Source organism: Micropterus salmoides, unplaced genomic scaffold (assembly GCF_014851395.1).
Source record: "Micropterus salmoides isolate LMB-PRFRI ecotype aquatic unplaced genomic scaffold, ASM1485139v1 Ms_hic_scaffold_21, whole genome shotgun sequence".
NCBI lineage: Eukaryota > Metazoa > Chordata > Actinopteri > Centrarchiformes > Centrarchidae > Micropterus > Micropterus salmoides.
In genome coordinates, this window is record NW_024041262.1 from 12,391,740 (window position 1) to 12,406,730 (window position 14,991).

At 42.3% G+C, this 14,991-nt stretch overlaps 1 protein-coding gene across 1 annotated transcript; it reads left to right on the forward strand.

Annotated features, from left to right (window-relative positions):
* The first annotated feature begins 10 nt into the window (after nt 1-10).
* LOC119916318 (ubiquitin carboxyl-terminal hydrolase 31-like) lies at nt 11-14,506 on the forward strand. The gene is made up of 16 exons (XM_038736294.1): nt 11-1,640; nt 5,650-5,787; nt 6,019-6,107; nt 7,384-7,476; nt 7,724-7,859; nt 8,174-8,324; nt 8,548-8,728; nt 8,825-8,936; nt 9,036-9,130; nt 9,568-9,645; nt 9,812-9,941; nt 10,328-10,447; nt 10,602-10,827; nt 10,931-11,089; nt 11,178-11,330; nt 11,423-14,506. Exons 1-16 carry the CDS (start codon nt 1,101-1,103, stop codon nt 12,958-12,960), a joined length of 3,939 nt encoding a protein of 1,312 aa, XP_038592222.1. The 5' UTR covers nt 11-1,100; the 3' UTR covers nt 12,961-14,506.
* The last annotated feature ends 485 nt before the right edge of the window (nt 14,507-14,991 follow it).

Here is a 14,991-nt window from a genome sequence, read left to right on the forward strand (position 1 = left end):
ACTTGTAGCATTTTTTCCCTATAGTGTAGACCCTACATTTACCAGATAAACACAATTTTTATTTTCTAAATTAAATAAAACTGATATGTTGCCATTGCTCCCCAATTGGCGCTCATCAGTGTCCACGCTGTTCAGAGACGGGCGCGGAGCATCATCCAGCATCACATGCCGCTGTACCTGCTCTCCTCCAACATGGACCAGTGTTTGGCCCTGACGTCAGCCGTCACCGCCCTGCCTGCACCATCGGTGCCTACAGATGATGATGGAGACGGGAGGATCGGCCTCGACATGAATCCCATGCGGAGGAGGAATTGAGGCGCACGAAGAGTGAGACAAGTGTTGGCGAAAACTTTCGGATGGGGACACCGAAACGTGCACCTTACACATCTGGAACACGACGAGATGCTCCGCAGTGGTCAAACGCAAGGGAGCGGTGGGTTGTGCCGCTCCGGTCCGGGTGTTCCTCAGTTTGGCAGAGCTCCTGCGAGCGCGCCCACTGTGGAGGTGATGTAGGGAAGACATCCAGTGGGTAAATATCATCGACCCGCCAACACCACCGTGGGTCTGACGACCATAGATGAAGAAATACCTTCAATAGGGTGGAGCTGCGCTTTGTTTAATAAATGATGAGGGATTCCTCTCTGCTCTCTCAACCTAATTGTGAAAGGTTGATTTGATGTTTCGGCTATGTCTGACGGACATTGTGTCCATTGATACTCACCCACAGCGCCTTGTTTTTGTGTCTAAACAATGACACAGGTGATGTTATGTCACCGGACGGACAGTTAGACATGATGGCTGCTGGCCGGTGCGGGACTACCCCGAGCGTTCACGCAAAGCGCCCTGATAGCGGCTCTCCATGGAGGCTGTTTATGCAATCCGACGCAGTGTTGCAAGTGGGCTGATTTCATGCTACTCTGCTGTCTCCATATGATCCCCAGAACTGCCAGGCCTTTATGTTTCTGTGAAATATGCCTAGGCCTTGTGTAAAACAACATTGTGGAGGAGCTGCCGCTGCATGGGGATGAGCCGATGCTCTGAAAAAGGGGGCCCTTTCTGGAATTAAGGCGTAAAAAGCGGGGAAAGCCATCAGCCTGACCATGTCGAAAGTTGTCAGTAACAAGGAGAAGAAATCCTTCAGTAAAAAACTCTTCCGGAGGAGCTCGGTCCGCTCCGTGGGGAGCTTTATGAACAGAGTTCTCCGGACTCTGTCGACTCTGTCTCATTTCGGTACCGACGAACAGGCCGCCGAGGATGAGAAGGACGATGCAACTTTGATCCCGACCACCACCGGGGGGTCAGTCCCGTCCGACGACAGCGACTGCGGGGGGTTTCCCTTCGGGGACAAGGTCCCGGGTGTCGCCGGACTCAAGAACCACGGCAACACCTGCTTCATGAACGCTATCTTACAGTGCCTGAGCAACACGGAGCTCTTTGCTGAGTACCTGGCCCTGGAGCAGTTCAAAGGGGGAGAGACGACCAGCAGCAGCAGCGACAAGGCCAAGTCTAACGGGGTGCTGGTGCAGAAGAAGGGGAGCCAGCAGCAGCAGGACGCAGGGGAGGTGACTGAGCAGCTGTCCGGTCTGGTTCGAGCTCTGTGGACCTTCGAGTACACGCCTCAGCACAGCAGAGACTTCAAGGTAGGCTGTGCATCATGCAGTGGTCCACTTTGGTTTAAAAAGTTTAATTAATACATCAACTACCAACAAGATACACAATGTGCACACATGGTAAGAGAGACTGGCTTTTTAGTGCACATTGAGTTTCCAGATAACATCAGTGCCCCTGATCTATTTCAGTACACACAGAGGAGCTTACCTGAAATGTCAGGTGAGGATATGATCTAACTGCATTATAAGTTTAATTCTTAAAGTCAGGAGGGGTAACATTGTTACAGATGGATCACCAGGAGCCACTATACATCAGTTTGTGCTTTTTGTGTACTATCATTAAGGGTAATACCTGCCAAGTGGGGCCACTTGTCATGCATTATCCTTTTGAGCATCTTAAGTTAACTAAGAGCTAGTGTTTAGTCTGTTCTTTGTTGTTTTAAAATTATTGTTTTATTTCATATTTTGTACATGAACAAAAAACAATTTCTGTCTTTGAAGAGTCAGATTCCATACCAGAGCCAACACAGCTCACTGTTATAATTACACTTTATGTAATATTTGCGTTTACAATCAACTTTTTTATAGGATAATAAATCCTAATGAACCAGGGGAAGTCAGTGTTACTAAACACTCTCCTCTCTCTAAAAGGCTGTTTTAACTGGTCAGCTGAGTGCTGGGATGTAATATATTCATTTGATTCACATCAAAATTATTAGATTTTTAACTGCTTTTTTTTATCTGTCCCACACTCGCTTTTGTTCCAGCCTTGTCAGTTTTTTCCTCGTTTCACCCCATAAACCTGTATCCCAGCACTGAAAAGTTTCCCTGTCACACTCACAAAGGTTTGTTCTTTCGCAAAACCGGGATACTTTATTTCATGTATTTTTCTTTATAACCTATTTTCTACTTTCAAATGCCCAAAATACATAATAGAGAGGGACTAAATTAAACAAGGCCATACAACACTTTACTTATTCTTGACAGTGTTACTATTTCTGTCCATTTTTTATCCTACCTTTGGTTGCCAGCCAGAGTACAAACTGTCTGATTGGATATAGATTATTCTCTTCAGAGTGAGAGGCCTTGAATAAGTTTAACTCAGTAGGGAAATGAAGTGCAAGCTCACGCTATCAGGCACTTTGATAAAGTATATTTGTCAAAGTTAGGATCAAATTTTTGATAAACTAGGAATTATGCCAGTATATCCAAAAGCTAATGGTGATTCATCTTTTTGGCAAGTTTTTTTTAATGCTAATGTAAATTATTTTGTCTAGTACCATCAAAAGCTGTTGCTTTTTAATAGCATCATTCCTTAAATGTTTGGGAGGGAATACAGTAGAAATGTTCTTCTAATATTATATGATCAGACAGCATGGGTATTGCACAGGTGTGCCTTAGGCTGGCCACAATAAAAGGCCACTCGAAAATGTGCAGCTCCATCACACAGCACAATGCCACAGATGTTGCAAGTTTTGAGGGAGCGTGCAATTCGCATGCTGACTGCAGGATTGTCCACCAGACTTGTTGTCCATGAATTGAATGTTCATTTCTCTACCATAAGCCTTCTCCAAAGGCGTTTCAGAGAATTTGGCAGCACATCCAACCAACCTTATAACCGCAGACCACGTGTAACCACACCAGCCCAGGACTTCCACATCTAGCATCTTCACCTCCAAGACTGTCTGAGAACATCCACCCGGACAGCTGCTGCAACAATAGGTTTGCATAACCAAGGAATTTCTGCTCAAACTGTCTGCAACTTCGCACAACCATTGAAGAGGAGTGAACGAAGATTCCACATGCCGCAATCAACAACCTGATCAACTCTATGTGAAAGGGATGTGTTGCACTGCGTGAGGCAAATGGTGGTCACACCAGATACTGACTGGTTTCCGGACTCCCCCAGACCCTCCAATACAGTGAAACTGCACATTTTCGAGTGGCCTTTTATTATGGCCAGCCTAAGGCACACCTGCTGTCTGATCAGCATCTAGATATGCCACACCTGTGAGGTAGATGGATTATCTTGGCAAAGGAGAAGTGCTCACTAACACAGATTTTGACAGATTTGTGAACAATATTTGAGAGAAATGGGCCTTTTTTTGTACATAGAGAAAGATCATTGAGTTCAGCTCATGATGAATGGGGGCAAAAATAAAAGTGTTGTGTTTGTTATTTTGTTCAGTGTAATATGACTGAACATAAAAAAAAGAGTCTAATTGTGATTATTTTAACTGATATTGCAATTGTGATATGATTTGCGATATTAGAATTAATGCTAATTTTACTTTGATAAGATTTCAAACTAACTAACTTATAACAATAGAAAAATCTTTGGTTGGACTGAAAGTACTCCAGTTCTCAAACTGTCTCTTGAAAGTGTTTGCTAAAAATTGATTTTACCCTCCAGCGAAGTATACACCACAAAAAATAAATGCAGCTAATTGAACCTTAGCGAAACATGCCATTAATGTAGTTAGTGTACATTACAGCTCAGCATGGACACATGACTGTTTCGTGCCTCTTGCCTCAGACCACAATCTGAGCCTAAACTGAGAGCACTTAAAGATCATTAGGAAGTTATCCATAAAAATAACACAAGGGAATTATCCACTGTGTCCCAGTGTCCATTTTCTCCCAGAAGCGATTGGCTTGAGGATTATGTTGTTGTACACCATCCTGCCAAACCAACTGCCAGAGAGCCCGATGTGCACAAACTCTCCTAGATGATTACAAGAGACATTCACCATTTGTGAAAAGCAATACTTAATTTCACAATGTGATTGATGGTGAAACAGATCCAACAAATGGTGGTAGTCTGTAAACAACACAAGGTAACTGAAGTCAGTGGCTGATTAAATGATTAGACTTCTGTTTTGGATTAGTCTCTATTGAAGGGAATAGGAAATGATCAACTTGTACTGCTCTGTATTATCTATGGCTACAGTACCCATTATAGAATATGATCACACATTTAAAAGGAGTAGTTTGGAAGGAATGATCAGTTTCTTCGAGTAAGGAGTTGGGCACAGCCAGTATAGCACAGAAACACACAGATATAGACAATACACCAGCTTCCACACACTTGAAATCTGCCTAAACTAAATGACCATGTCATCAGTGTAGACACTCTGATCTCCATCCTGGCTTTACTGGTACAACGCTGTCACAAACCAGTGTGATGTAATGAACTATTGATTATAGTAAGTGTGTAAGAACATAGGAGCAGCTGTTAGGAATGAATACACATTTATTTTTGCCACAATGGTTTCTTAGCTGACTGTGTATTTTCCAGTAGCTACTCTCTATTAGATTACTTGCAACTGGGTTCATAGATGCTAAATGGAATGGGGCAGCATCGGTGTTTTATTTTTACTGTATTCACCAGAACCTTGAGAGGAACATACCGCATGGCAATTATGGGACACACTATTTCTGTCAAGCTGTTTAAAAGAGAAACGGATATCTAAACAATTCATCCTTAATATTCAATCTGTATTTCTGTCACGGTCTAAACCTCCAAATAGTTTTTATCCTTCATTGTCTCATAATCAGAGGAGTCTATTAAGGCAACCTTCACTTGCATATAACCTCTGAGGCTCTGAGAAGAAAGGCTAGCTCTTTATTTGTACAATATGCTGACGCTGCCTTGGTAATGCCTTCAAAATAAGCAAGACTATCTCATGGGGCAAGCTGGGAAGGCACACAGTGCACAGTCGCCTCATATCTTTGACCTTGCGTGACATTTGATAGTCAGTCGAGGTGACTTTGTAGCTGCCAGCTCTGTAGATGGGTTGCTCTGTAGAGCAACCACTGTTGTCATCTCCAATAGCTAATTGCCAGTGAGGTTAAGCTGTCGATTTTCTGCTGACCTTTAGGATTGTGCTGATTGTCATCCTAGTCAAACATACTTAATATTTTATGATGAGGCAGTGCTGTCAAAAGAAAAATAAAGTGTTGTTGTACAAAGTCATTTCTGTTTTAGGAACTGTCCACTTAACACATCAATTGTTTGTCCTGCCGTTGTCTGCTGCAGAATGTGGTGTCAAAGAGCGCCTTGCAGTTCAAGGGTAACTCCCAGCACGATGCCCAGGAATTCCTCCTCTGGTTGCTGGATAGGGTTCATGAAGACCTCAACCATATCATGCACCCTGACATCAGGTCCCCCAGGAAGGTAAACAGCAACTTAGAAGACAGTTAGATGTTACATTTTCAGTAAAGAGTACTCTATGTTAAAATTTTGACAGAATCTTTTACCTTTTGTGTCACCCAAATGATCAATATTGTAAAAAACTGAATGTTGTGATACTATACTGTACTACTTGTGACTGCTGCTGTTGTTTGACATGCATTATGCTATACTTGTTTGCCAAATAATTGTTCAGTGTCTATCTTGTTTTTTCAGCCTCCAGTAGAAGAGGAAAATGCCCCTGAAGGATCTCCACTACCAGCACCTGGCTCTTTTGTACAGGAGTTGTTTCAGGCACAATACAGGTAATATTTTCATAAGCTGGTACATAATCTGTTCATAACAAATGTAAATTCTGATGTGCTACCAGCTCACATTAACATTAGCTGCCTGTAAATCAAAAAAGAACATTTATAAGCAATACAAAAATAAAACAAAGTCCATAATATCCTGGATCCTCCTATCTCAAGGGAAACTGTCTGGAAAGTTTGATCAGCAAATGCCAAACACACAACTTTTTAATCACATACTCTAAACTCAAGGTTTATTCTCAAGCTTTTGCCAACGATTTTGACAACATCCCACAGCCTTCCTTCTGAGAACAGAACAAGGTGATCACATTGACAAAAGGAAACAGTTCTGTTTAAACTTCAGGGATTTTCATCAAGCGTGTATGTTATTTTGTGTAACTTTTTTCATTAAAGTAATATGCAGCAATAGGGCTGGGCAACAAAACCATAACAATTATTACTGCGACCTAATTTTCCTGTTTGGCAAGTGTTTGTCATGTTCTGACCATAAAGAATAGTTTAAAAACACAATTAATCATCTTGTTTCTTCAACTTTGGAGCAAAAAGCAGCCTTTAAATTTTTTTAAAGGTTATCGTAATAATTCTCGATATCGAATGATATTAATTTTTTATTGTGATAACATTTTTGGCCATATCACACAGTATTGACTGTTTAAAATGATGTGCCAATAATATTACATCTATATAAACAAGAATGATGTTTACAGCCATCTTAACACTCTAAAGATCATGGCTGTGATCACCCTATTCCTGGAAGTGGATGTTGGGAAGAGAAGACCGTTACCACTCTGTATGGTAAATATGAAGATAAAACCAACAGCCCGTTAGCTTAGCTTAGCACAAGGACTAGAAAAAGGGGGAAACAACTAGCCTTACTCTGTCCCAAGAGTAACAAAATCCTCCTTCAAGCACCTTTGAAGGTCATTGACACATTATTTGCTTAACTTGTTCATAAACTTCGGTTTATGTGATTAAACAAAAGAGATATAAAATGCTAATTGGTGAACTTGTTGGTAGAGGGATTAAGTTATCTTTGGACCAAGGCAGGCTAGCTGTTTCCTCTTGTTTCTAGCCTTTATGCTAAGCTGAGATAACTTGCAGCTCATATCTACTGTAGCTTACAAACATGAGAATGGTATCGATATTCTCATCTAACTCGCAGCAAGAGAATGAATATACATATTTACCAAAACATTGCACTATTCCTTTAAAATGATGCACTAACAATATTCCAGCTGCATTTGATTATTCTCATCATGTCTCTTTGTAGGTCATCCCTGACTTGCCCTCACTGCCAGAAACAGAGCAACACCTTTGATCCTTTCCTCTGCATCTCACTGCCAATCCCGGTACCTCACACACGGTAAGGTGACTCTGCATCTAGTTTATGAGGAAGATAATATCTATCAGACAAAAAAAAAGTCCCTGCATCCAAAAATGCAATGAGACCGTATCCAGGCACTAAAAAGACTGTCAAACTCAGCCTAGACAAACACCATGAAAGATCTGACAGGAGAAAGCTAAAATTAGAAGATGCTGCCTGTCTTTGAAACATCAGTCCAGCCATGGTTATGAAACAGCCAATTAATCTAAGTCTTTCTGTGTTGCAGGCCCCTGTATGTGACAGTGGTGTACCAAGGAAAGTGCTCCCACTGTATGAGAGTCGGGGTGGCGGTGCCTCTTTCTGGCACCGTGTCCAGACTGAGACAAGCTGTGGCTCAAGAGACCAAAATCCCTGCCCAACAGGTGCTGTCTTATTAGAAATGTCCCTTTTTTAAGCCATTAATGTTTCAAAATTAAGAGGATTAAAGATAGTTTGTGCCAATTTGAGGAAACAGGATGGTGAAGGAGTGTTTTCAGTGAGCCATGAGAGAATTAGGTGGCTAAGTTTGTATTTGTTGTATCTCATAATCAAAGACAAGGATTAGCTATGTTGATCTGAGTAACATTTTATCATAAGTGCTTAATAAATATCGACTGTATTTCAGCCTGGTAGATTTTATTTTTCACTCATTCTGATCTATTGAATTAATCCAAATGCAAACCACCCCTTTGCTCAGATCGTCCTCACTGAAATGTACTATGACGGCTTTCATCGCTCCTTCTGCGACGACGACGACGACCTTGAGATCATTCAGGAGAGTGACTCCATCTTTGCCTTCGAGACACCTGAACTATTCAGACCGGAGCAGATCCGCTCCAAGCGAGGCGGTACAACATCCTGTTTATTCTACAGAAATGAGTTCAGCTCTTTGTCTTATCAAGACAGTAGGAGTCGAAATTAGATTAGAAATGGGCTTGTATTGGAGAAGGAAGCTGCTAAACACACTGACCAGCATGTTGGATTGATTTTTTAAAGCAGCTTACTAGTGTATCATTTTAGTTTTTTACTTTATTTCACGTTGTAACTTGACATTTTCTGCATTTATTACAGGGAGCCCACATGCAAATCTCAACCAGAACAACCTAAAGTATGGCACAGATAATAATAGGCTATCCCCACAAATACAAGACCCAACTACCCCACCTCAAAGTCCCAATAAGAATAGTGGGAATGCTGAGAAGATTGTCCTGTTGGTGTGTAACAGAGCCTGCGCTGGACAGCAAGGACGCAGGTATTCAACAACACTTGTAAAGGTTTAATTCATTATCTCAAAGAAATCTTTAAAATGGATGTAGGTCAAACTATTTTGTTTTTGTAATTCCTGCAGGTTCGGTAATCCTTTTATTCTGTATTTGGAGCGTACAGTGACATGGGATGTACTTCAGAAAGAGATCTTGGAGAAGATGCTGCATCTTTTGCGCCCTGGAGTCTTTGTACAGGTACATAATCATCACATCCACACAGGCCCATTTATTTATAATGTTTGAGTTACGTTTATGCGTTATGTTTTTTAATGTCTTATCCCTGATGGCCTGTAGGTAGGGCCCTTCACCTTGCGTGTGGTAGGAGTGGTTGGAATCACATATCTCTTGCCTCAGGAGGAGCAGCCGCTCTGCCATCCCTCTGTGGAGAGGTAATGTCACTTATCACCACCAGGGGGGAGTGTTACCGCGCTTGAGTAGTCATTATATAAACCCTGCAGTGTGCTCAATCCACTTGATGGAAGAGCTACAGTATCTAGGCCGACTCTTCAGTGGTATTGATGTTGTCCTGAGATGTATGATAGTTTCTATAGATTTTCTTCTAAGAAGGTGATGACCTCTGCGGTTATTGCATGGATTTTTAAAAATGAGAAAAAAGGACATTTGCTTCTTTGACAACAAACAAACCCCAATAAAATAAACCCCAACCTTATTAAAGAGAGTTTTAGAGCTTGGTATATTATAGTAACATGTTGGGTTTGCCAGAATCTTTAATTTACTTTACTTTTATAGTTCTGCATATGAGTATCAGCTAAATGACTTCTCTAAAAAACATAATGTGGGGTTCTCTTAATCTCACTTTCAACAGGGCATTCAAATCTTGTGGTCCCGGAGGGCCACCTCATGTCAAAATTGTTGTTGAATGGGACAAGGAGACGAAAGACTAGTAAGTGAGATTCGGCACTGACTGAATTGCCAATCACACGTATTGTATTAAACTTTGGGCAGATGTGTGACGTCTCCTTTCAGATATGTGCGCAAATTACATACTATTAATGTCTTCTGAAGTTCTATGTGACCCCTCTGTGACTCATGCCATGTTATACCCGCAGTTTGTTCAAAAGAACCGAGGATGAATACATACCAGATGCTGAAAGTGTGCGTCAAGTAAAGGAGCAGCACCTGCAGCCTCAGACCTGCTCACTTGCCCAGTGCTTTCAGCTCTACACGAAAGAGGAACAGGTAGGCTGAGATGTGGTGTCAAGTAGAATATCACTGACACTGAATAGATCTTTGAAGTAAAGAAGGTTTTTGTTTAGTGTGTATTTCTTTGCTGCATGCAACATTTCAGCCTGTCCCCCCCAATGCATAGTTTTAATTAAAAATGGTGGTTTGAGTAAGGAAGGGTAAATTGTGGGATGTGTGTTGTTGGATTGTGAAATTGACAAACACTAGATTGCAGTACAGTTACACTTTTTTTTAATGAAATGTTAAAAACAAATTAGTAAAAAAAATGTAACATACAAAAAAAAATATACAAAGATGTTACAGGGTAATAAAACCCAAAACACATGAGCTAGAGTTTATTTGCTATTTAATAACTGATTTTTCCTCCCCATTCATTTCAGCTCGCTCCTGATGATGCATGGCGATGTCCACACTGTAAGCAGCTTCAGCAGGGCAGCATCAAGCTCAGTCTCTGGACCCTGCCAGACATCCTCATACTTCACCTAAAACGCTTCAGACAGGTACTGATGTAGACAGTCTTGTAAATGAAGGTGCCAAAATGCTCAGAAGTGTGAAAAATATACAAGAGAGTAAAAGATTTTTTATTTTCATATTACTGCTCATAGAAGAACGTGCTTGTGCCAACTAAATGCCATAAATGTGTTGCAACTTCAGGATGGGGATCGACGAATGAAGATGCAGAACATGGTGAAGTTCCCGCTCACAGGCATGGACATGGCACCCCATATGGTGAAGAGGAGCCAGAGCAGCTGGAGTCTCCCCTCCCACTGGTCACCATGGAGACGGCCTTATGGGATGGGCCGTGACCCAGAGGACTACCTGTACGACCTGTACGCGGTGTGTAACCATCATGGGACCATGCAAGGAGGACATTACACAGGTAATAGAGCAGCATCACCAACCAATAATAAATGGACTGTGGTTGTATGAACTGATTCACATGAAAGCTTTCTAAGATAATTATAATATTTTGTGTCTTGTAGCTCACTGTAAGAACTCCATTGATGGACAGTGGTATTGCTTTGATGATAGCGATGTTCATCCCATTTCTGAAGATGAGGTCTGCAAGCAAACTGGTTACATCTTGTTTTATCAAAGACGTGCCACAATTCCATCGTGGTCTGCCAACAGTTCTGTGGGAGGTATTATTTTATTGATATTAGCTTGCACAGTGTCTTATATACATATTTAAATATTCTGTATGGAATCACTGTCTGTCTGGGACTTTAGGATCCACCAGTTCCTCTTTGTGTGAGCACTGGATTAGTCGGCTGATGGGCAGCCGTCCACCGAGCCAAGCCTCGTCTGGTTCCTCCAGACGCACCTCATTGGCCTCCCTCTCTGAGTCAGCTGAGTTTGCTGGTGAGCGGAGCGAGGATGATGGTGAGGGCATTTTCTGACCTGTTTTCAGATGTGAAAAATATGAATATTTTCCTAAAGTATCTCATATTGATGCATATCTTTCTTCCATGCAGGCTTATCGTGTCGGCCAGCAGTCAGGGGCATGCAAAGACAAACATTCTCCTCCAGATCGTCCATTGCCAGTCCACTGGTGCTGAGTGAAAATGGCACTAAACCATCCTGGTCCCACTCCGCTAAGCTCCAACTTCGTTCCAACTCTCCCTCACGTTTTTCTCTGGAATCCCACTCCTCCTCCTCAACACTGGAGAGGATAGGAGAGGTTGTTGATAGCAAGCTGTCAACCTCCTGCTCCACTGGGTCACCTAAGCCAGAGAAACTGTCAGGCAAGTCGGCCCTTACGGTTTTAGATAGTAATCCAGGCAGTAAGAGGCTGATAGAGCAGCTTCACTCCAAGGCTGTGGCACAGGCAGAGCAGAGGAGCTCCATCCAGGCCGGGGATAACAACAATGTAGTCACTGCTGCTGAACAGGTCAGTCCTCGACACGGGGCAGTTGCAAAGGAGCCGAAACAGAGAAATGGGGCTGCAGATAGCTCTGCTGTTAAAAGGACCTCAGCAAAGACCGGAACAGAGAGTGAAAGGAGTCCTAAGAAGCGTACTGCCACCTCTTCAACGTCATCCAGCTCTCTGTCTCCTGCAACCCCCGCTGTTGACAAGTTACCGTCTCGAACACAGACCAAGAGTGCAGCATCAGCATCAAGCCCAAAGGACAAAAGCGATGGACCACCTAAAACTAGCAAGGCTGGTTCCTCAAGAACAGCAACCCCCTCCAAGAAAGGGTCATCCCAAACCCCGGAGGTATTACATTCTGACTCTGTACAACAGAGGAAGAGTGGTTCTCCAGGAGTACAAAGCTCACACCCTCAGAGGAGAACATCACCCAGAGGGGGAGGCGAGAAAAACTCAGCCTCAGGAAGGACTAGAGCAGCAGAGAGGAGCGCTAGCCGTGAATCCTCACGTACCAATGTGGTCCCAGAGAGGAAGGTTAACCCTGGAGGTCCTCCCTCTAGGTTGAGTGGTGCTACTAAAGCGGAGGGCAGGCCGGGCCGTGCTGCGGAGAACAGGGCAGCGGGGCGAAGCTCAAGCAGTAGCTCCTCCATCTCTCTCCGATCCTCGAGTGTGGGTGTTTCTTCTGCAAACGCAGCCCCACCGCCAAGGGGACCTCAAAGGAACAGTAAGACCGAGGACAAAGGTTTATCCTTCTTCAAAACTGCTCTGAGGCCCAAGGAGACCCGCAAGTCATCTGATAGTGGGAAAGCAGGGCTGGGAGAGGCTAAAGGAAGTCCAGAGGATGGTGGCGGGGATGCAGCTAGAGAAGGAATCCCACATGGAGTGACCAAGAAAGCCCAGAATGGGGCCTCTGAGGCCCAGACTAATGTGACCACAGCCAAAGACAAGGAGTCCTCTAAGGCGTCCGCTGCAGCTAAGCATTCACTGCTGCCCTCCACAAAGTCCAAGCTTTCTGGAGCAGAAACAACCACCCAGTCCTCTGCCAATGCAAAAGATCCTTCAAAGAAAGAGCCTGCTAAAAAGACAGTGCAGTCCAGGAAGATCCCCATCACCTCGACACAATCTAGCCAGAGGGCCAAGTGACATTATTTCAAAAGCCTGATAACAATCTCTTTCGTGCAGCTCTGAGGTGTTTCAACCATCAAACTAGACAGAGAGTCTGACAAATATCTTTAAAGCACCTGTAGCTTTTCAGTGGTTGAATAATGAATACCAGCTGCCATACTTACTGTTAAATAGTTATTTAGGAATGGATTTTAACAAAGCACTTTGTATGGATTGCATTGATTTTGAGGAATATTATACTGTATTGTAAATAAGCATGGGCTGCACATGTATGTAATTATTGCCTTGTTGTGTCTGTAGCATAGTGGAAAGAAGTACATCTCGATAGGAGGTGAAATTAAAAGTGACTTTGCACAAGATGGAAAGCAGATCTAATGGTGGAAAGAAACTTTTGAGATACAACATGGACTACTCAGTCACCAAAGGAAGTTTACTGGCAATTTTTAACATGCTGATGCAGTGAAATATTTGGAATTATTTCCAAAACTCTTTATGTATGGCTCTCCTTCAATGTTGAGAGCCACATGTCAACAACAAAACATCAGTGCCTCAGATAATCAAAGTTATCAAAGTATTTAATCTAAACTGTATAACTGCAGGTGTTGGTAAATTTATAATTCAATTTTAATATTTATTAAGCACTGAAAATGTAATTTCAAGTAAAACACAATTTAAGCATATTTAACCTGAGCTGTTGTTTACATATGATGTAGTAATTGCGCAACAGCTTTAAGAAGGATTTTTGGGCAGCCAAAATCAGGATTGTCATCGAGAGGCCGAAGAGAAGTGCACGAATGAAGCATGTGTCATTGGTGTTAAATGTCTGGGGCCCTTGGTTTTTAATGTTTCTTAAATGTTTGTGTTTTATTTACCTGTAATAACCTGTTACCCCACCGAAAACCTCCCTCCCTTCGCCACCAGCTGCCCTCCAGCTGCTGATGCCAACACTTAACTGCGGTGCCCATGTTCCTCATGGGGATCAGCCTCTTCAGACTGCCAGACATCTCCAAACATTCCTCTCAGATGAACACAGGGTTAATGTAAAAAAAAAAAAATTTTATAAATTAGCCACTACGCACACAGACAACATATTAAAGGACAGCTTGGATGCCTTTGTTGAAACACCATACATGTACATAGAGCATTATGGTATGTTTGAGTCAGCCTCATCTTCTGTCTTCACGTGTGACATCGCAGCTTGTGCACATCTTTAGCTTGCATTATGGAGTAGATCAACACTGAACACGCTGACACAGTTTGAGAAAAGAGATCACCACTCGTGAAGTATAATGACAGTTGTTGCATGAAAAATTGCTTATGCATGCACTTAACTATGCAAGCAGACTCTTGCTAATGCCCACACTGAGTATGTAGACGTGCTACTCTTGGATGTGTATATATTTCTAACTGTATATTTTTCCAAATGCCAGCATCAGAGAGCATGTTAAGGCATCCTTTATTAAAGCTTTGTTTGCACATTTCTTCAAAGTAATATACATTTTGTATGAATGATAAGTATTGCTCATTCACCCTCTCAAAGTAAATCAACTCACTTGCCAATGAATGTTTTTTCCGTATTGTATTCATTTGTCTCACGTTTTTTCCTCACAAGTCACACCCTTTAACAACTTTTAACAGGAGAGCTTTTACATGGCTTTGGCAACTACACACAGCTGCAGTTTACAAGTTTCATTTATAATCTGTGATTGTATGAGATTTATAGAGAGCATGTACGAGGTACGAGGTGTTCTACCAGATCTTCTGTGAGAGCTGAGAAATTAAAATGACACTGTTCCAAAGACACTAGTGTTTTAGACAAGAATTAATGACAGGCTGGTTGTCTGGTTCTAAATATACACATTTTGACAGGTTAGGCTGGGATCATTCAAGACCAGATGCTGAACTTGGTCTTTAAAACCACGCTGTCTGAAGAGCCTAAAAAAGGAATGATGTGTGATTTGATAGTGTGTTAAATTCAATTGTTGTATTGTCAAACTAGTCTCATAAAAACCTACAATAGTGGTATCTTGATAAGAGAGATTTTACTGT